At 42.5% G+C, this 22,472-nt stretch overlaps 1 protein-coding gene across 5 annotated transcripts in view; it reads right to left on the bottom strand.

Annotated features, from left to right (window-relative positions):
* The window catches only part of unc13bb (unc-13 homolog Bb (C. elegans)), a 106,898-nt gene that overhangs the window by 33,597 nt on the left and 50,829 nt on the right, over positions 1-22,472 (bottom strand). For 2 of the 5 annotated variants that reach the window (XM_052525731.1, XM_035776146.2), the window contains 2 exons: positions 14,182-14,493; positions 13,960-14,050 (listed from right to left, as the gene is read on the bottom strand). In XM_052525731.1, the coding sequence (XP_052381691.1) occupies positions 13,960-14,050; positions 14,182-14,493 (403 nt within the window). Of the gene's footprint in view, positions 1-10,361; positions 10,555-13,959; positions 14,051-14,181; positions 14,494-15,340; positions 20,152-22,472 lie in introns of those variants that run through there. The other 3 variants (XM_052525732.1, XM_035776144.2, XM_035776145.2) reach the window with 3 other exon arrangements.

Here is a 22,472-nt window from a genome sequence, read left to right as displayed (position 1 = left end):
CTCATCCCCACTGATCCTGGTTGTTTGAAGCAGCTCAGACAGTGACAGCCAAACCCCATCTACTCACTGTGTGCCATCATGCTGTCAAGAACCAACCCGCTGAGGGGAATCAGTGCTGCACAATTTCCCTCCCCATGCTGCTGTCTAACTGAATGACAGACAGAATGGTCAGTTTAACCACCATCATGCTGTGTGGTTCTGTGGCCATTTGCCCAGACCAAGAAGTCCGTGTCAGACAGAGCACAGGGTCGCTGGCTTAACTTTCTTTCCTGTCAGCTTTTGAGCTAGTTTATCATCTACGTCTAACTGGACTGGAGTTTGATACATATACTGTAGCTAAAGCACATACCCAACATATCTAGGAAAATGACCAATAAGATAAAACGTACACCGAGTATACTAAACATTAAGGACACCTTCCCAATATTTAGTTGCACATAAAAACAAGTCTCATGCATATAATAGGCCCACAAGAAGGGGGGACAAATACACTATGAAATCCATCTAACTGAGGACGAAATTGTCAGAATTCTTTTTTTCAAGTGGCACTGACCCAAAAATGATCAGACTGAATATGCACACCCTTCTGACAGCAGCCAATGATCCTCTGTGGCCAAATCATGCTTTCTGGTGTAGTAGCCCATTATTTATGATTTAATTGATTTCTGTATTGACAGGAGTAAACTAATTAGGCTATATCATTTTGACAATTTAATTCAATGTACCTTATGGACGTGCATCCTATGCCTCGTACTATATTAGATGCAAGTTCACAATGTAACATCACCAAGGTATTTACTTAAAAAGTAGCTACAAATATTCAAATTTCTAAAGAAAAACTTCAAAGAAATACTTTCAATGGTATTTATTGAAAAACCATCCTGTGGCTACTTCCAAATAGCACGGTATACAGTATACCGCCCATGCCTAACACTAACCGTAATATGCAGAGCACGCCATGTAGGAGACCACACTTTTTGTACAACAAATAGGGCCGATAGAGACAGCAGTCACACACAGCATGATGCTAAACGATAAGCAGCCCATTCACTCTGACATAATAAGCCAATAGGTCCCAATCATAAGAATACAAAAACATAACCATTAGGCTAAGCATTTCCCAACCAAAATGTACAAATATTACTTCCCAGTGCAAAACAATTATCACGTTTAGCACAAAGTAACCAGCGAGCTAAAGTTTAAATGCAGCAATGTTTCACATACATAAGTTACTTTCAAGGAGATAGCTAACAGCAAGTGAGCTGCAATAAAAACATTAAAAACACTTCCACGCCCCAGACGATGAAACTTATCTTCCTGTTCAAAGTTAATCTTGAAAAGGGCTAAGCTATTAGCACCATCCTCTTCGATAACACCTGCTGCACTCACTACTGCACACTAGCCTGGAACAGGAGTCTTTTACCTTTTCTTGCCATGGGACCCCTCCTAGACAAACCGGCGACCCAGGGACACCTATCACGCGTTAGCAAAAACAAAACAAATTCACGTCTCTTCGTCTCATCAAGTGAATGACAATGGCAAGGAGAAGTATTCAACAATTTAAAATTAAATGTGGTAGATAATGTTTCATTATTTTGACCTCCCCACATAATTGGAAGAGGAAGTGTAAACTTGAACAGTCTATTAGCTACAAAAGGTCTAAAAAAAAAAAAGCACTTGCCACACTGCTAACCTATTTGCAGTGTGCTTTTTCAAAGCCTATTGTATGTCAGATACTCCAGTAAATATAATTGGAACCAATGTGTAATTTGCTCAATATTAGGAGTTGAGAATCATTATTAGAAAGAAGACATTCTTCTTTTCTACTGTAGGAATGTAATTAGTTTATTCTGTTGTTGCTAGCGGTCATAAAAATCCTCAGCAGTACCTAGGGGTTTGCGGACCCCATTGCCTACAACAAAAGCTAGCTAGCGAAACCGTGGGAAACCTGTTAACATACGTTTCTGCAGAAACCGTCCCACTTATTACAAGTCAAAATGTTATTGGTCGACTGTCACGCGAAAATTCTGCCCTAATACCACAGATCAAACAATGAGACCTATTTTCCCGGATGTGTAAATGTTAAGCATCCACTTGGAATTTCAACTCACAACCAAATATGGAAGAGCAAGGTGTTCCCTAATGGAAATATGCAAATGCTTGCTAGAACACTCCAATAGGATCTCGCAAGCTCATGCTTGGCTCTGCCCACCTCCTTGCTTGCTCTCTCCACTATGATTAATTTGTTCCAATTTGAAAATGACAGGTGTATCTTGGTTTACTTATACAAAATCTTTGCTAATTCAGTTCGATGGCAGATGCCTTCCATCTAGCTTCTGAGAGCAAATTAATGACTTGGCTAGGAGTTATCTCCCAAAAGACCAAAGAAAATTCTGATTTAATTTCTCTTCAGTGTTAACCCTTTCCATTCCAACACAAACTTAAGTGATTAAATCAGAATGTCACTGAAAAGAAAAATAAAATTTCAATGATATTCAAATTCTATTGAAATTAAAAATATACAGTGGGACAAAAAAGTATTTAGTCAGCCACCAATTGTGCAAGTTCTCCCACTTAAAAAGATGAGGCCTGTAATTTTCATGTAATTTTCATCATTTCATAATTTTCATCATAGGTACACTTCAACACTTCAACTTTTCAACAATGAAACAATCTAGAAAATCACATTGTAGGATTTTTAATGAATTTATTTGCAAATTATGGTGGAAAATAAGTATTTGGTCACCTACAAACAAGCAAGATTTCTGGCTCTCACAGACCTGTAACAACTTCTTTAAGAGGCTCCTCTGTCCTCCACTCATTACCTGTATTAATGGCACCTGTTTGAACTTGTTATCAGTATAAAAAAACCTGTCCACAACCTCAAACACACTATGCCGCCAGGGACTCAAATCCTGCAGTGCCAGACGTGTCCCCCTGCTTAAGCCAGTACATGTCCAGGCCCGTCTGAAGTTTGCTAGAGAGCATTTGGATGATCGAGAAGAAGATTGGGAGAATGTCATATGTTTAGATGAAACCAAAATATAACTTTTTGGTAAACTCAACTCGTCGTGTTTAGAGGACAAAGAATGCTGAGTTGCATCCAAAGAACACCATACCTACTATGAGGCATGGGGGTGGAAACGTCATGCTTTGGGGCTGTTTTTCTGCAAAGGGACCAGGACGACTGATCCGTGTAAAGGAAAGAATGAATGGGGCCATGTATCGTGAGATTGAGTGAAAACCTCCTTCCATTAGCAAGGGCATTGAAGATGAAACATGGCTGGGTCTTCCAGCATGACAATGATCCCAAACACACCGCCCGGGCAACGAAGGAGTGCCTTCGTAAGAAGCACTTCAAGGTCCTGGAGTGGCCTAGCCAGTCTCCAGATCTCAACCCCATAGAAAATCTTTGGAGGGAGTTGAAAGTCCGTGTTGCCCAGCAACAGCCCCAAAACGTCACTGCTCTAGAGCCGATCTGCATGGAGGAATGGGCCAAAATACCAGCAACAGTGTGTGAAAACCTTGTGAAGACTTACAGAAAATGTTTGACCTCATTCATTACCAACAAAGGGTATATAACAAAGTATTGAGATAAACTTTTGTTATTGACCAAATACTTATTTTCCACCATAATTTGCAAATAAATTAAAATCCTACAATGTGATTTTCTGGATTTTTTTTCTCATTTTGTCTGTCGTAGTTGAAGTGTGCCTATGATGAAAATTACAGGCCTCTCATATTTTTAAGTGGGAGAACTTTAACAATTGGTGGCTGACTAAATACTTGTTTTGCCCCACTGTATCTGTATTTTAAAACTACAAATCATTTCATAAATCCTTAGGCCTTCTCTAAAGGCTGCAAACTACCTGTGGTAGCAACATTTATTTCCACTAGTGGCAAACAGTTTACCAGCAGCATTTATGGTAAACACATGAGTTCCATGACCAATCAAGGGGAAACATCTGTTGGAAATTAGAAACCAATCCATCTAGCTAGCTACAGTACCTGACAAAGTTGTCTGGTGAGTGTAACTTATTCAACTTCCTAACATTTTATTCGCTAAATGGTGCCTAGTTAGCAATATCATGTTTTATGGGACAGAGTGAAACACATTTTTGTGATACCAGTTTCAAAATCGGTCAGCATCACTGACTGACTGGCTGGCTAGCACTTAAATAGTTAAAGTTAACTATTATATTTTTGCACAATTCATGTGATTAGGTAGCTAGATAACTAATGATTTGCATAAACACATTTGTAGGTGAATGTGAGGACCAGGGTTGGTCCTAAAAGAATACGTTGCAGTCTTTTAATACCAATATGCATGTCAATATGCAAGTGTCACAGTTCAGTAGCATGTTAGCTAGTGACTCAACTATAGCCTAGTTAAAGAAGAACATAAGTCTTTCACGCAGTGAGTATTCTATCAACACCACCTTTTTTTTTTTTTAAATATACAAGGTCCTCAGGACACACCAAGCTTGAGCAGTAGCCGGGTCTTGCCAGGTATATGTTGAATGATTTGTATATTATGAAAACTGATTGTTAAAAGGAATATTATTATTTATTTAATACTTTGTGCTCACAACAGAGTGAAATATGAGAGCGCAGCCCAGATGACCAAGTGGTTGAACAACCTCTGTCCGGAAAACCAGGTTGCAGAGTACATGAAGGAGACCATGATCTGGAGGGCTCAGTGGACCAGACAGAATGGGGCCAAGACAGTTGAGATAGTCAGAGTATCCACGTCTGCAGGATACTCCAGGCCATGGTGGATTACATTTTTTTACAAAAACAGACTTGAATTTTATTCTGTTTGCTGTGATTAACTAGCCTGGCTGACGCAACTCACAGCGCAGGGAGAGCTGTGACCACACTGGTCTGGAAAGGAGGCTGTTTGTTAATGCAATATGTTCTAATAAATCGTGCAACAGGGATTGACTGGTTCTCTGTTTATTTTTCCCTCGGGGTTGAGACCTCTCATTGTTTGTATCTGAAAATCCAACCATTGTAAGAAAGTGGGCAGTACTCAGGGGCTGTATGAGAGAGAAATACAGAGGAGAGCCAACCAGTAAAAGCACAGCCCCTTTCATTAGACGCATTGTGCCGACAACATCAAAGAGCCATTCCAGACTCTGAAGTCAGGAGGACTTCAAGAGTTAGGTGTTAGCCAGACTAACGATCAACTGCAATGGAAAAGTAATCGTTTGTCTGGCTACAACATAACACAATTTGAAGTCATATGGGGCAGTAATAAAATATTACAAAAAAAGTTAGTCTGCTTTGCAACAGATCGTTCAGGACTTCTACATTTCAAACCCAGACTGTTCATGGAAACTCACTGGTACTGAATTGCAGTCTTCAAGGACCCCCCAAAAACGTTGTTTTACCAGTCCAGCGAGAAACAGCTCTAAAAGCTTATTGGAAGTGCAGGTATGGTTTTAAATAACCCTGCTGGTGGTACCTCATTTACTTTTAGCCTGAAACTATCAAGTTATTCCCTAAACAGTCTTCTCTCCAGATACACAAGGTGACCGCTTTAAGAATTCTGACAGTGGCCCTCCCAACACCAGTATACAAATTAGGCAGGAAGACATTCCGACCCAGCTTCAATGAGACCAGAAAGCCCTTCATTGACTTTCAGCCTGTTAGTTTAAATATTAGATAAGCATAGGGAGATTGATGGGACAATTAGATGGCCTTTTGTAAACCTTGAATGAAAGGAACAGCATTCCAGAATCTGTTACGCGTTACTGCACACTCAAAGACATTGGGTAGATTTCCATCCAATTTGCGACAGATTTAAATGCAAATATTTAAAAAAATCTGCATAAGACAATATGCATTTTCCCACCGGCGATGTTTCCAGCAAACTGACTTTTTGTGGATAAAAGGCTGTGCGTGATGACGAAGTGCACATAAAAATAACTTTTGCTGTTAAATTCTCATGTAACTAGTAAAAAAAACAAGTTAAATGGGTTTACATTGCATTTTGAACTCTACTGACAGTTTTGTCACAAACGGTTGCATTATATAGCAAATGTGCCCCCTCTGGCACATGAGTTCTAGCCCAGTGTTTGCCAACCCTGGTCCTCAAGTACCTCCAACAGTACAGTTTCGTTTTAGCCCTTGACAAACACCTCAATTCAACTCACCCAGGCCATGATGATTAGTTGACAAGTTGAATCAGGTGTGCTTGTCCAGGGTTACTTCGATATGACGGTTATTATAGCAATATTTGTGCGTAAAGGAGTTTCCGCCGCCATTTCTCGCGTAATACATTTAGGTTACTCTGGGTTAAGAGACATCCTACTACGTCAAACAAACAAATTGTCTGTAGCCATTTCATCTTTCTATCAGCCCGGTCTTGACTTTTCATGAGTCAGGTAATTCAGCTGCATTAAAATGGTTGGCTGTAAACATGGTTAGTGTTGTGTAAATGAAACTATATGCCCCAGCCCTAAATTAATAGAAGACATAGGCATCAAACAGGGATTGGGTTTTGATTGATGTTAATTGCTATAAAATATACAAAATAAAATGTGTGATGGCATTGTCAGTGTGCCTGACAAGTCCTCATATTCTAACAAGTTGGGACCAACATGGTTGAGTACCAGCACCAGGCAGAGGTGACCAGACCCTACCCATTTGTGTTGACTCTTGGGGACTGCTCACAGGTGTTTACAGTCATTAATGGACCGGCATTGGAGCAAGGTACACACTGCTTTGGCCTCTGGATGTGTGCTTCAAGTCCTATGATGTGTTTGATATCAATTTTCCCACTGTGCCCCAGCATGGGAATTCCTACAGACCACAGTGTATCAGCTGCAAGGAACCGAATCCCCTGCAGCAAGACTGTTGCAAGCATGTATTTTTCCACTCAACAATAGTGGATAAGTATCTGCTCTTGTATGTAGTGTGATAAGTGACAGGAGGAAGCACAGCCCTCCTGTTGATATGTTCCTATGAATTAATAGATCAATAGACGGATGAGCTATGAGTGTCTCATTCCAATGGTAATATGCTCTTAAGCCACTGTTAAATTACTTTTAGTTTGTTTTTAAATGCATTTGTGCCTGCTTTTTGCCTACAGTATGGTATCTGGCTTGTTAGCCTTTGGTTCAACTACTGAAGCACGTTGTGTTACGCTTTCATTCTATCACAATTTATTTTAAATTCAAAATGTTCCATTTTGGGGATTGTGAAAAGTGCTTTATGAATAAAATACATTTAAGTCATGAGTTATTAGTCCATGTCCTTAGTAGTGACCTTCAAATGTAACATTTTAAAACATGTTCTCTGTGTAACAATGTTTTAACTCGACACAAATGTAGACCGTAACAGCATGGTGTGTGTATATGTGTTGTCACCTAAGATAGACAAAGTGTGTCAGTGAATGTGAATATCTATTGATTTGCTCTGGCACTGTCTTTTAGACAGATCTATGTTAACACCACTTAAGACTGTCGCACATGTTTTGTATTTTTCTGATTGCAGTCAGAGTGTGCATATCAATTCTAATAATCAATCCTATCTTTTGAAAAACATTTAGACAATAGGGCTTTGTTTCAATGGGTTTTAAAAATGTATCATATATTCCTACACATTCTCTGACATGATGTACAGTACCAGTCAAAAGTTAATACACACCTACTGTACTCATTCAAGGTTCTTTATTTGTACTATTTTCTACATTGTAGAATAGTAGTGAAGACATCAAAACTATGAAATAACACATATGGAATAATATAGTAACCAAAAAACAAATCCAAATATATTTTATAATTGTGATTCTTCAAAGTGGCCACCCTTTGCCTTTTTGGCAGCTTTGCACACGCTTGGCATTCTCTCAACCAGCTTCATGAAATGAAGTGAATACCTGAAATGCATTTAAAATGAACAGGTGTGCCTTGATAAAGTTCATTTGTGGAAATTCTTTCCTTCTTATTGTGTTTGAGCCAATCAGTTGTGTTGTGACAAGGTAGCGGGATATACAGAAGAAAGCCCTATTTAGTAAAAGACCAAGTCCATATTATGGCAAGAACATCTCAAATTAGCAAAGAGAAACGACTGTCCATTACTTTAAGAGGTCAGTCAATCCAGAAAATTTCAATAACTTTGAAAGTTTCTTCAAGTTCAGTCACAAAAAACATCAAATGCTACGATGAAACTGGATCTCATGAGGACCGCCACAGGAAAGGAAGACGTAGAGTGACCTCTGTTGCAGAGGACAAGTTCATTAGAGTTAATTAACTGCACATCAAATTTCAGCCCAAATAAATGCTTCACAGAGTTCAAGTAAGACACATCTAAATATCAACTGTTCAGAGGAGACTGCGTGAAATCAGGCCTTCATGGTCAAATTGCTGCAAATAAGCCACTATTAACGGACACCAATAACAAAGAGAGACTTGCTTGGGCCAAGAAACACGAGCAATGGACATTAGACTGGTGGAAATCCATCCTTTGGTCTAATGAGAATTTTTGGTTCCAACCACCATGTCTTTGTGAGATGGAGAGTAGGTGAACGAATGATCTCTGCGTGTGTGGTTCCCGCTGTGAAGCATGGTGGTGGTGGTGTGATGGTGCTTTTCTGGTGACACTGTCAGTGATTTATTTAGAATTCAAGGCATACTTATCCAGCATGGCTACCACAGCATTCTGCAGCAACATGCCACCCCATCTGATTTGCGCATAGTGGGACTATCATTTGTTTTCAACAGGACAATGACCCAACACACCTCCAGGCTGTGCAAGGGCTATTTGACCAAGGAGAGTGATGGAGTGCTGCATCAGATGACCTGGCCTCCACAATCACCTGACCTCACCCCAAATGAGAAGGTTTGGGATGAGTTGGACTGCAGGGTGAAGGAAAAGCAGCCTAAAAGTGCTTCGCATATGTGGGAACTCCAAGACCGTTGGAAAAGCATTCCTCATTAAGCTGGTTGAGAGAATGCAAAGCTGTCATCAAGGTAAAGGGTGGCTACTTTGAAGAATCTAAAATAGTAAATATATTTTTATTTGTTTAACACCTTTCCATATGTGTGATTTCATACTTTGTCTTCAATATTATTCTACAAGGTAGAAAATAGTAAAAATAAAGAAAAATTCTTGATTGAGTAGGTGTCCAAACTTTTGACTGGTACCGTACATTTAGTATGTTTAGTTTTTAGTAAGTTAAATAAAATCACATTCAATGTTGTTTAACAGAGTCACCAAAAAAACAGATCTAATTTGCATATGCACACAGAGTTTGCAGCAAACAAAGTTCACCACAAGTTTTCTAGAATTGTTTGCCAGACTTTCACAAATTGACACAAATTAACCACAACAGCTTGCTGCAAATTTGTGGCCAATTGACCGAAAGTTTGCCACAAATATTTGCCAGATGCCTGTTTTTTCCCAGTCAGGGCTCAAAGGTCCACACTGGGAGTAGATGTTTAGTGCGTCTCCAGCCTGTGGATAGTATGCACAGGACTACGCTGGTGGGAAACTTCACTAACCCTCCCCTATACCAGAGGTTTTTACCTCTGTCCAATACCACTTGAGTACTGGAGGTGTGCATTAGCATGATAAGAGCAGTTGGCAGGAAGGCATAATCATGCATAGCAATAAGAACAGCTAGCCTGCCAGAACCATTTGGCTATTAGTGATGTATATACATTTATAACAGCTGTCCACGACTGTCAGGAATTAGATATCCACATTCATTAACTTTCCATTTAAATGACCAGTTTTAGCCATTTCACGTCATACTCCATTAACTATGACAATCAGAAAATAAACCGGGACAAGATTAACAGAAATGTTGAGGTAAAATACACATTGATTATCTAAATGTGATTTAGACACAAATTACTTTCAGCAGCAGCTCCTGAAGATCATTACTGGCCCATTTAACCTAGCCAGCCAGTGGCCCATATAGTCTGAATGGCCTGTGGCTCAGCCTCCACAGTAAGCTGTCCAGACTACGGAGAGGGGGAGGCAGCTGGTAGGAAGGAGCCTGTCTGGGTAATTCTGACAGAGTCACTTTAGTGCCCAAGAGCAACGTCTTTTCTCTCTTTCCTTCATGGTCTGCGGCCTGGAAAAAAAGTCTGGTTTGCTTTGTTCGTTTTCAACTGATCGATTGGCCACTTTTTTTTCTTATTTCAGGCAACAGGAGCAAAGTTGTCCTTTCATGTTTGTAAAAATAATACTCAACTATAATTCAATATTACACTTATGAAAAGCAAATATTCTATTAGTACATTTCACAAATAAAAGTCAGGAGAAAATACTCTTTATGTAGTGCAATACTGAACACAAACTTCATGCAAGAACACAATTTCTACAGATGCATATCATTCAATAAACCTTACCCCATGTGGAAAACTGCTCAATAGTTGACAAGCGCAAAATTGTAAAAGTCACCATGGATTTTTAAAAATTGAGTTAAATATCTCCAGGTACTGTACATTTAATTCCATGCTCGACATACAAAGCACATACGGCTGGTCGTCTTCACCCAGATTGACAGACGCAGGGGAAGTGTTGACTCTCTCTCATTCCAGATGTACAAACAGGAAGGGCAGGAGCGAGGAGTGTAGGCTCACATGACAGTTCATTCCCAGTTAAGTATCCCTCCCACCACTCTTTCGTGCGTTCACTTTCTCTTGTTCCCTCTCTCGCTCGCTCTGTCCTCTGGCGACATATTCCAGCACAAAGCTAATCTGAAACTGTGAAAATGCCAGCTCTCAGTCTCCCTCTTCATTTCCCCCTCTTTATCGGTCTCCTCCCGCTGTCCTCACTCACTCTCTCCGTTTGGCTGTGTGCCTACCCTTTTGACTTCCTAACTCACACATACAGTGCCTTCAGAAAGTATTCACACCCCTCGACTTGTTTCACATTTTGTTGTATTATAAAGTGAGATTAAAATGGATTTGTCAACAATCTATACAAAATACTTTAACGTCAAAGTGGAAGATTTATTTTAAAAAATGTTTTTACAAAATGTTAAAATTTATGAAAAATAAAACACTAATATATTTTTATTAGTTAATTAAGCATTCAGGCCCCTGATTTAATACATGTTAGAATCACCTTTGGCAGAGATTACAGCGGTGAGTCTTTTTGGGTAAATCGAAGAGCTTTGCACACCTGGATTGTACAATATTTGCACATTCCTTTAAAAATAAAATGTTAAGCTTTGTCAAGTTGGTTGTTAATCATTGCTACACATCAATTTTGAAGTCTTTCCAAAGATTTTCAAGACATTGTCATCTTGGTAAGCAACTCCAGTGTACATTTGTCCTTGTGTTTTAGGTTATTGTCCTGCTGACAGGTGAATGTCTCCCAGTGTCTGTTAGAAAGCAGACAACCAGGTTTTCTAGGATTTTGCCTGTGCTTAGCTCTATTCCATTTGTTTTTATCCCCCCCCCAAAAAAATCCTAAATTCTTGCTGATGACAACTATACCCATAACACAATGCAGCCACCACCATGCTTGAAATTATGAGGAGTGGACTCAGTGATGTGTTGTGTTGGTTTTGTCCAAAACATAACGTTTCGTATTCAGGACATAAAATGTCTTTACCACAGTTTTTGCAGTTTTACTTTAGTGCCTTATTGCAAACAGGATGAATGTTTTGGAATATTTGTATTCTGTACAAGCCTCCTCCTTATCACTCTGTCACTTAGGTTAGTATTGTGGAGTATCTGCAATGTTGATATATCCTCAGTTTTCTCCTATCATAGCCATTAAACTCTAACCGCTTTAAAGTCACCATTGGAGTTATGGTGAAATCCCCAAGCGGTTTCCTTCCTCTTCGGCAACTGAGTTGGGAAGGACATCTGTCTCTTTGCACACAGAGTCCATGCAACTTATGTGACTTGTCAAGCAAATTTCTACTCCTGAACTCATTTAGGCTTGCTATAAGAAAGGGGTTGAATACATTTAATTTTCTATTAATTTGTAAACACTTCTAAAAACATCATTCCACTTTGACATTATGGGGTAGTGTGTAGTCCAGTGACACAATACCTCAATTGAATCCAATTAAAATTCAGACTAACAACAAAATGTGAAGGCACTGTACATGACATGCACACTGATGTACCCAGACAAACAGTCCTTACGAAGCTAATATCCATTCCCAAATGTGTGAAAATGTGTCTTAAGATGCATTGTAGCACCCCATTACATTTATCCTGACCTTTGACACCTTTGTTGACTGATTAATGACTAATTTTACTTCCTTACACAGTCTTGTCAGGATACAGGCTTGTGTCTTAAGTCCCTCCTGATGTCCCAAAATAAATAAGACTTACTGTGTATGGCTTTCACCTTTCTCTACATCTCTCCTGTTGCCTTCCATCAGCAGGCATTTACATGGTCCTCTCTCTACCGGCTCTATAGCAATTAGCATAATGGAACCGGGCTATGACAATTGCTCCCTCATAACCAGACACTGCACAACAACTGTAACCTGTTCATTACGACCAGCACTGATGTCTAACCGCGGGTGGAGTTTGATTAATCGGGTGCATGCTTAGACAACATAATCTGTGCTACAGCTGAAAGCAGTCCTCACACTGTATATGAACAGTCTCTGACCAACAGACAGACTGGCTTCAATATGACCATAATCTTTCAATATAAAACCTCAAAGCAGCACCAACCCAGATACCTACATCACAGAGAATAAGGATAAATTGAGGTTGACAGAGGTCATTATTTTTTTGATGTATTCAATTTCCTTGAGCGACAGTTTGTTTGGAGATACTGGTTTGACCACCCTCTCATTCAAATGAGTCCTAAGCACCAAGTCTACTATGTGAAATCAGCATGGTTTCTGACAGTATTATTCTGCCAACATCTCAATCCAATTCCTTTCCCTTGTACCTTTTTGGTACAACTGGGTGTCAGTTATTATTTCCGTATTGTGCAACACTTCCCCACTATCCTTTCACTCCAAGTGAGCATCTTCAGAGGATAAAGCATGGCCTACATTTGCTCAAAAAAATATGCAAAAGAAAAATGGGATAAACATTGAAGCTGTACTTTATTCCCCTCACACTCGTTCCCCATTTTCCCGCATCTCTCCCTCTCTCTCATTCAGTTGCTCAGTCTCTCCCCTAGGCTCAATTCACCACTCCATTAGCTCAGTTGCTGCAGAGGGATAGATCCATAGACAGGGAAGACGACAACAGGGATCATGGAGCAAAATAAATAAGTACTGTAGACTGAACTCTGTTTTTCAGGAGATATTTTGGACATCAACATGCTTACTTTTGAACTACACAATTTGGTTGTAGCTTGGGTTGTATTATGGAAAACACTAATCTGATATAGCACGAGAAGAAAAGAGGCTACATTTGAGAGGTCCTTTGTTGTATGAGAGAGCGATTAATTCCTGAGTTAACAATTCATTAATGATAATTATCCACCTCTGAAGCACAGGGCCACCAGGTCACGTGTAACTTTACAAAGAGAACCTAAGCCTACCTCTCACAATTACATGGTGTCAGGATGAGAGGTGAAATGAACTAGAGGGGTCTGAAGGGGGGTTGGAGAGGCAGAGAGTGCAAGAAATTAAAGGTTGTACATTTTCCAGAATAAACTGTATACTGTACTGAAATACCAAGCAGAGTAACACATTCAGGTTGTTCAATAATTTTTTATGCAGCAACACATAACTCCCAGAGTGATGATCTATCTGCATGTACAACATGAAAACCCCTCTGGTACTTCACTGAGGGAACACCCAGATAGCAGTAAACAAGTAAATCCATCTAAATAGACACTTTAAATAAGAAATATAGTTTGCCAAGTTCAAACTACCATAGAGGTGAAACCCAACCATGCAGATGGGGAAACCATACAAACAGGTAGCAGGATATAAAATGGTGGTTGCAAATGTGTAGAGAGTGGGTAAAAGATGAGAAAGGACCGACAAGTTACATTGAGATAACTTCCTACCTCCTGCAGTTGTACCCTCACTTTGTTGATGGCCTTCAACCAGCGAATTCTGGATGGAGAGAAGGGCAAAGGAGGCCCATTGTCGTGGAAACTGGAGTGTGTGGGGAGAAAGAGATAGATTGACCACTCACTAATACTGTACTTGTAATATTTACTGCTCCAAAATGTGGATGCTTATTTAAGTGTTTAAAATGTATGACACTTGCTGGAACTCAGACTCACCTTTGCAGCATTTTATTGGATATTTTCTCAACTGAGTGGTCCAATCTCTTCATAGAGCCATTTAAGCTCTTCCCCACATCCAGGGAGTGTCTGCGCAATTCCTCCTGCCCCAAAACAGAGTGTCCATTGCTGGGGAGGTGTTCGTTGGTGGGTTGCTGGCCAGCGGTAGAGGGGCAGAAGGTGGTACTGTGGTAAGAGTGGAAGGACTCTTCCAGCCCCGAGCCTGGAGCACTCTCCTGGCCTGTCTCACTAAGCTGGGAGCTGGTCTGGCTCAGGTTTCCAGAGGACCCAAAGCGACTACTTTCCACCGGACTGGAGTGGTGAAAAAGAGGTAAGGGAAGAGACTTAATATTAGAATAATAAGTGAGGAAGAAAAACACTTTGAATCGTGCAACTGATTGGCTCATTAATTGGATAGAGACATTATTACAACTAGTGCATTGTTCTTACTGAATTGTACACCATTGTAAAAGACATCTAACCTTACAGAGAGAGAAAAAAAATACATTTTGGCAAATTAGAATGAATACACCAATTGCCTGAAATGAATTTGAATGTACTAAATTATTTCAATAATTTAGTGTCTATTGGTTTAGCCTGTGTTGGTTTTCTGTATTTCTATTTCTGGGGGACAATGAGTTACTGAAATCTCTTTTGATCAAACTGAATGACAGGGAATTCTGTAAGGTTAGACTTTCTTTTTAATGGATTCATAGAATTCATCTTACATTAGGAGTTCAAGAGTAAGAAATACTTAGCTTATTATCACTATATCACGATGGGTATGATACACTTCACAATCAACCACCAACACAAGGCTACAGTAGTACAAATGCTAAAAACAAACACAGTTAAAGGAAAGACACAGAACACAGAATTCAGTGGGGTGGAGTGCGGAGCTGGACCTGGATTACTCTCCCCAAAATATCAATGCATCATAAATGGTGTTGGGGAAGACCATTTATTATGCTTCTACTGGCCTTTTAGAACTCAATAGGTCCTTCTTGGACTGGTTGTCCAGCAGCACTTCAGAGGTGGAATCTGCAGAGGGGAGTGGTTCTACAAGGCTTTCCTTCTCCTTTTGGGACAGGGATGCTGAAGGATCTATGTCAGGTGTGGAGATGCAAATCTGGGGTTTGGCTAAGTCAGGGGGACCTACCGAACTTTGATCACTTGTCTCCTTGGTTGGCTTATCATTAGCTTTGGGCTGAGTGGTAATAACCGGAGGAGCTGGTGGCTTGGGAGGTTCGGCAGCGGCCCCCCAGAAACCTAATTTTGTCCCAAATAGAGAGGCTGTGGATGGCTCTTGCTTTGCTGCGCCTGGCTTCTCCTCCTGAAACAGGCCTGCAGACATAGTTTTGAATCCTGAGAACAGACCACCACCTGCTTCTGCTTGAGGCATTGTGGGAAGGGCTTTGGGAATTGTGGGGGGAGATGAAAACATGGATCCAAAAGACTTTCCAGCATCACTGGTTCCTGTCATAAAACCCCCAAACAGGGATTTGGGGGCTGACTCTTCAGTCTTAGTCAACTGGTCAGCTTGGGGAATCTTCTGGGGACTTTCCACTGGTGGGCCTGATTTGTCCATTCCCTTACTCTCAGGCTCTCCCACAATTACAATAGGCTTATCATCTATTACTTCTCCTTCCACAAATGCAGCCTTTTCTTTTCCAGAACTGGACTGATCATTCGTTGGAGGTTCTGAATTTAAGGGCTGTTCCGTTTTATCAGGTTGCCCTGATGATGCAGGGATTTCCGCTTCTTTTGATTGACAGTCCACAGCTGGAGCAGGAAGTTTCTCAAACCCTTGACCCTGTGCTACTTCAACAGCATTACCATCAGGTTTGAAGCCAACCAACTCCCGAGGCTGAGTTTTGGTGTCAGGTTGTTTTGGTGCCCCAGATAATTGTGAGTGTTCATGCAAAGTAACCGTGCCAGTGTCTCCTGGCTCTTTCATTTTGTCAGTGCTATCTGCTGTGGTGGTGTCAGGGGCAGCTGTTGAGATTTTATTCTCAGGGGGACTTGCTGGTGCTGTTTGAGAAGTAGTTTTAGCTGGCTGGGGAGTGGACCCTCCGAACAACCCCCCAAACATAGAAGCTGCAGTTTGAGAAGTAGCTGCGGGCTGGGGACTTAACCCTCCTAACATACCGCTGAACATAGAACCTGCAGTTTGCGGGGAAGCTGTAGCTGGTTGGGGACTAGACCCTCCAAACAGACCTCCCAACATAGAACCCGCAGTTTGATGGGCAGCTGTAGCTGGCTGGGGACTGGACCCTCCAAACAGACCTCCCAACATAGAACTTGCAGTTTGAGGGGCAGCTGTAGCAGGCTGGGGACTAGACCCTCCAAACAACCCTCCCAACATAGAACCAGCAGTTTGAGGAGTAGCTGTGCAAGGCTGGGGACTAGACCCTCCAAACAGGGAGAGAAATCCTGTAGCTGATGGCTCTTTAGGGGTTCCTGGCTCTTTAGGTGGAGCAGGTTCCTGAGGTGCACCCTTTGGGATGGATTCCTCTTGGGCAGTGGCACACTCCGGGGTAAGCGCTGTGGTTTTAGCCTCAACTGCAGTACCATCTTTAGGGGTGTCTCCCGGCTCTTTAATTTTGGCAATGGTATCTGGAGTGGTATCAGACACAGCTGTTGATATTTTGTTCTCTGGGGGTTTTGTTGGTTCTGTTTGAGGAGTATCCGTAGCTGGCTGGGGATGAGATCCTCCAAACAACCCTCCCAACATAGAACCTGCAGTTTGCGGGGCAGTTGTAGCTGGCTGGGGACTAGACCCTCCAAACAACCCTCCCAACATAGAACCTGCAGTTTGCGGGGCAGTTGTAGCTGGCTGGGGACTAGACCCTCCAAACAACCCTCCCAACATAGAACCTGCAGTTTGCGGGGCAGTTGTAGCTGGCTGGGGACTAGACCCTCCAAACAACCCTCCCAACATAGAACCTGCAGTTTGCGGGGCAGTTGTAGCTGGCTGGGGACTAGACCCTCCAAACAACCCTCCCAACATAGAACCTGCAGTTTGCGGGGCAGCTGGCTGTGGACTAGATCCCCCAAACATTGAACCTACATTTTGAGGAGTGTCTGTAGCTGGTGGCTCTTTAGGAGTTTCTGGCTCTTTAGGTGGAGCAGATTCCTGAAGTGCACCATCTGGGATGGATTCTTTTTGGGCACCTGCACACTCAGGGGTAGGTAATGTGCTTGCAGAATCAACAGCCTCAACTGCAGTACCATCTTTAGGTGTATTTCCCTGCTCTTTTATTTTTATAGTGCCATCTGCTTGAGTTGTGCGAGGTGCAGCTGCTGATATTTTGTTCTCAGGGGGTTTTGCCGTTTGAATAGGTGCTGGGGGTGGACTGGGTCCTCCAAACAATCCCCCAAACACAGAACCCGAAGTTTGAGGGGCAGTTGTAGCTGGCTGGGGCCTAGGCCCTCCAAACAACCCTCCCAACTTAGAACCCACAGTCAGAGGAGCAGTTGTAGCTGGCTGCGGACTAGATCCTCCAAACAACCCTCCCAACATAGAACCCGCAGTTTGAGGGGCAGTTGTGGCTGGCTGCGGACTAGATCCTCCAAACAACCCTCCCAACATAGAACCCGCAGTTTGAGGGGCAGTTGTGGCTGGCTGCGGACTAGATCCTCCAAACAACCCTCCCAACATAGAACCCGCAGTTTGAGGGGCAGTTGTGGCTGGCTGCGGACTAGATCCTCCAAACAACCCTCCCAACATAGAACCCGCAGTTTGAGGGGCAGTTGTGGCTGGCTGCGGACTAGATCCTCCAAACAACCCTCCCAACATAGAACCCGCAGTTTGAGGGGCAGTTGTGGCTGGCTGCGGACTAGATCCTCCAAACAACCCTCCCAACATAGAACCCGCAGTTTGAGGGGCAGTTGTGGCTGGCTGCGGACTAGATCCTCCAAACAACCCTCCCAACACAGAACCCGCAGTTTGAGGGGCAGCTGTAGCTGGTGGCTCTTTAGGTGGGGCAGCTTCCTGAGGTGGAATACCTGAGATGGATTCCTTCTGGGCATTGGCACACTCAGGAGTAGGTACTGTGGCTACCGAGTCAACAGAGCTTGCTTGTGGGGGTGACAGAGGGCCACTGAACATGGAAAACACATTTTTAGTAGGTGGTTCTTTAGGCACTGTAGATTCTGGGACAGAGGAGTCTGGAGATGACCCAGCTTGTCCTGGAGGTTGTGGGGCACTGGGGCCACTAAACATAGAAAATAATCCTTTTGGTGGGCTTTCACTGGCAGATGAACCAGAAAAGAGCCCCCCAAGAATAGAGCTAGTCTCTGCTTGAGGTTGAACTTGTGGTGGACTGGGCCCAGATTGAGGTGCCTGTGATGTTGCCGCCTGCGATGGTCCCCCAAACATAGAGAATAAACTTTTAACATGTGGTTCTGGAGGAGGTGCTTGAGATGACTCAGTTTGGGTTGGTGCCTGCTGAGGACTAGCCACCCCAAACATGGACAATAACCCCATACCAGGAGATTCCTCTTTGGTAGTAGTTGTAGTAGTTGTTGGTGGTGTTCCAGAGATCATGTCTCCAATTTCTCCCATAAAGCCGAACAGTCCAACTGATGGTTTGGGGGGTGGCTCCTGTTTGGTTTGTCTGGTTGGTGTCATAGTCTGTGATCGGCCTGGGGTGGGGCCAGTGCTTGTATTGGGAGGAAATACTTGTGACATGCTTTTACCTGGTGGCTGACCAGGAGCTGGATGTGGTACCCCACGTTGCACTCCATCCATTGTTTGTTGTTTCTGTAGAGATTGGCTTGATTGAGAACCTTGTGTAACAACTCTGTTTGGCTCATTTTTAACAACAGGTTTTGGTTGCTGTGATGGAGGAGACTCTGCACTAAAGAAGCTGCCTATTGACCCAAAAAGATTAGAGGCTCCTGTGTCCTCCTGTTTATTTGGGGATGTGCTGCCAGGTAAGCTAGCAGTAGAACCATTTCTATCTTGTGGTTTTGACAATGGTTGTAGGGGTTTAGGGGGCTCTGGCGTTGGCTCCTCGATCAGTAGGGCAGACTTGAAAAAGCTCATAAATCCTCCCTGTGGTTGTTCAGCTGATTTTTCCACTGGTTTTACAGATGATCTATCTGTGGTGTACTGCGATTGTGGTTGTAGTGGAGAGACAGATTTATTGAGTGGGTCCAAGGAACTGGTTGGCACTGTGGGCTGTGTTGGTGGAGCAGCTTGCTGAGACATGGTGGCTTGTCGTGCAAGTCTAGGTTTCTGAGTAACAGTTGGTTGTTGTGCTGGAGGTTGCCCATATTGTCCAGATGCGGGAGGTGTGGGTAGAATTCTAGAAGAGGTGAATGCGGCTGGTCTCTCTGTCTGTTGAACTGCACTCTGACCCGGAGTTGTTGTAGCAGGGGGATCTTCTTTGATAATCTTTGATTTGAGACTCTGGAAACCTGATGAAAGTATGCTCTTTGCCTGTTGGTCCACAGGGGTAGCCTCAGTCCCAGGTGGTTTATATTGTTCTCCATTAAAACAAGAGGCTAAGCCAGCTCTTCCTTTGTTCAAATCTGACTCAGCGGTTTTGCCAACGATTGAGGAAATGAATGAAGAGAACTTCTTGACATGCCGATTGGGTATTTCCTCTCCTGGAGTCACTCTCTGTCTCCATTCCTCCTCTGGTGTGTCATCTACATGCCTGACTCTGACCCCAAAAGATGAATGCCTTCTTTGACGAGGCTGGTAACAGTTGTTCAAGCGTTGCTGAGAGGAATCTGTGGTGGGGGTAGCATTGTGCGAGACAGCAACCTTTTGAGAGAGAAGTTCCTTCATTTGCTGATTGTTCCAATAAGGGCCTTCCTGATCCCTGTTAGAACATGAAAGGTCTATGACCTCCATATATGTATTCTGATAGGCATGATTGGGTTGTCTTGGATCCATTCTGACTTTGTTCAGTCTATATAGTGAGAAATCTACAGCCTGTTCTTTTTGTGCAAGGAAGGAGCTCTCAAACATCTGAGAGAACCGCTCCAGGTTCAAATTCATGATCTGATTTCCTTTTCTATAGGCAGAAGATAGGTCCAGGGGGGCATTGAGGAGTTTGGGATCACCCTGATCTTGTCCAGGGAGCCAGAGGAGCTCATCCTCATTATAGAGAGGGACTTTAAATCCACATACTGTGACCATTTCATTATGTAGCCAAGCACTTGGGAAGTTATCAGGCCCAGTTCCCAAGGACTCTCCCTCAGGTGCACAAGCATAGACCATCGTACCTCCTGCATCTGTTAGCAGGGCATATATGTATTCATGATCAGTGTAAACAAAGTACCCACAATCCCCATCATCAGCTGGCCACCACATACCTTGCTCCAAAAGTACAAGCCATTGATGGTACCATTCTGTCTCTTCCAAGTACAAACACTCTTCCATCTCTCCATTGTGAGGTTTAGGGTAACTGCGATCAAATGACCTAGTCAAACTCAATTGACTTTGATTAACCATGCCTTGGTCACTATATTGCCAATTAGCTGAATAAGATAGATTAGGTGGATGTTCCTCATAATAGCCCTCATGATATGAAATGCCATTCAGACTATAACAGCTACCATTATCAAAGGAGTTCCATTTACCAAACTTGGCATTACTCATTTTGGTGCTCAAGTTCAATGCACCCTCTTCTTCAGTCCAGTACTCCTTCTGTTCCATAATTGGATTAGTATGCAGATTTCCCAAGTCATCATAGCTGTTCATTAATTTTTTCTTGGTATATGGATTGCTTTCAACATTTCTGGGCACCTCTTGTTGGTGGTGCTTAATCGGTTCTTGGTTATAGTCAATTTCATGCCATGGTTGAGGGGAACTATATTGATTATCTATATTTGTGGAGCTACAGTAGAGAGTGGAGTCTTGGAACACTGCTCCTTCTGGAGGCTGTACATAACTCACATCACTTGTGTGATAAGTCTGTGATTGATTTTGAAGCTGCTGCCACAGAATTGATTCTTGGATCCATTGGTTTTCACCATAACTAGAATTGACTCTATATGATGCCAACAGATCTTGGTAGCCATCCTGTCCGGTTACAGAATATAAGGAATGGTTACTTTGATTAAGATATTGTTGGGATGACATCATTGCAGTATTTGGATGCCCTTGTAAAAGGAATAACATGTTTTCTGCACTGTAAGAGGTGGCTAATGGGTGGTTAGACTGAAGAGAACCATGGTAGTGCATTAACTGAGGTAAATGGCCAGTGCTGCATGATGTGTAGGATGGTCGGCTCTGAAAAGACCTTGCATAAGTAGCTGACGTCCTTAAATCTAAAGTCTCAGCTTCCCATGAGCCAGGTGCAATTTCTGCAACATTTCTGTTTTGTCTTGGAATGGAGTGACCAAGGAGACCACTTTCTCTCCTCTCCATTTCAGACTCAGAAGTATTGTTCGCTACAGTGTTGCTTGGCCCAGTCTTGAACATGCTTGAGAGCAAACCTGGGGAGCTTGCAGATAGTGTCTTTGGCTCTGAATTGTGCTTGAGCATTTCTGCTGATTTATGAGTGGAGACCTCATCTGTTGGATTCCTATTGAATAGTCCTGATAGAAAGCCTGGCTTTTTGTCAGCCTCCTCATTGGGTTCATGTGGGACCTGATGTGGTATATGTGTAGATGGAGGTGTTTGCTGTGTAGGCTGTCCAGCTGGAGTGATTGTATGATGTTGTATTTGCATGGGTGGTGACAGATTGCAGGCCTCAACATTTCCAGAGGATTTTGTTAACTTGTTAAACAATCCAGAGAGAACTCCAGGCTGGCTTGCAGTATCTTGCCGTGAAGGAGTTAGATTTTGCCTGGCATTTGGCGAGATTACATTTGGTGGCGAAATTACATGTTGCTGTCTTTCTTGGCTGATTGGTGGCGACTGCTGAGGCACATTTTCTGTGGAAGATTTTTTGAATAGCCCAGACAGCAGACTAGGCTGTTGAGTTGGTTGATTTTGGCTTTGTACCTGTTGACTAGGCTGCTGTGTTTGTTGATTTTGTTCTTGTACTTGTTGACTAGGCTGTTGAGTTAGTTGATTTTGCAATGGCACATTCTGCCTGTTTGGGTACTGCTGGCTAGGCTGATTGAGAGGAGGTGCAGAATGTGTCTGAGGTATTGGGGACTGATTGGTAGATACATTGTCTGCAGAAGCAAACTTAAAAAGTCCAGAAAGGAGACCACCTTGTTGAGCAGGTTTTGGAAATGTATGTTGTCTAGAGAAGTCTGGTTTGTTGTCTAGAAAAGCCTGGTCCCTCAGTGGATCGCGGTTTGGCCCTTGCATATTCTGTTGG

Source organism: Oncorhynchus keta, chromosome 9 (assembly GCF_023373465.1).
Source record: "Oncorhynchus keta strain PuntledgeMale-10-30-2019 chromosome 9, Oket_V2, whole genome shotgun sequence".
Classification (NCBI taxonomy): domain Eukaryota; kingdom Metazoa; phylum Chordata; class Actinopteri; order Salmoniformes; family Salmonidae; genus Oncorhynchus; species Oncorhynchus keta.
The sequence above is the reverse complement of the archived record's forward strand: the minus strand, read 5'-3'. Positions and strand labels throughout refer to the sequence as shown.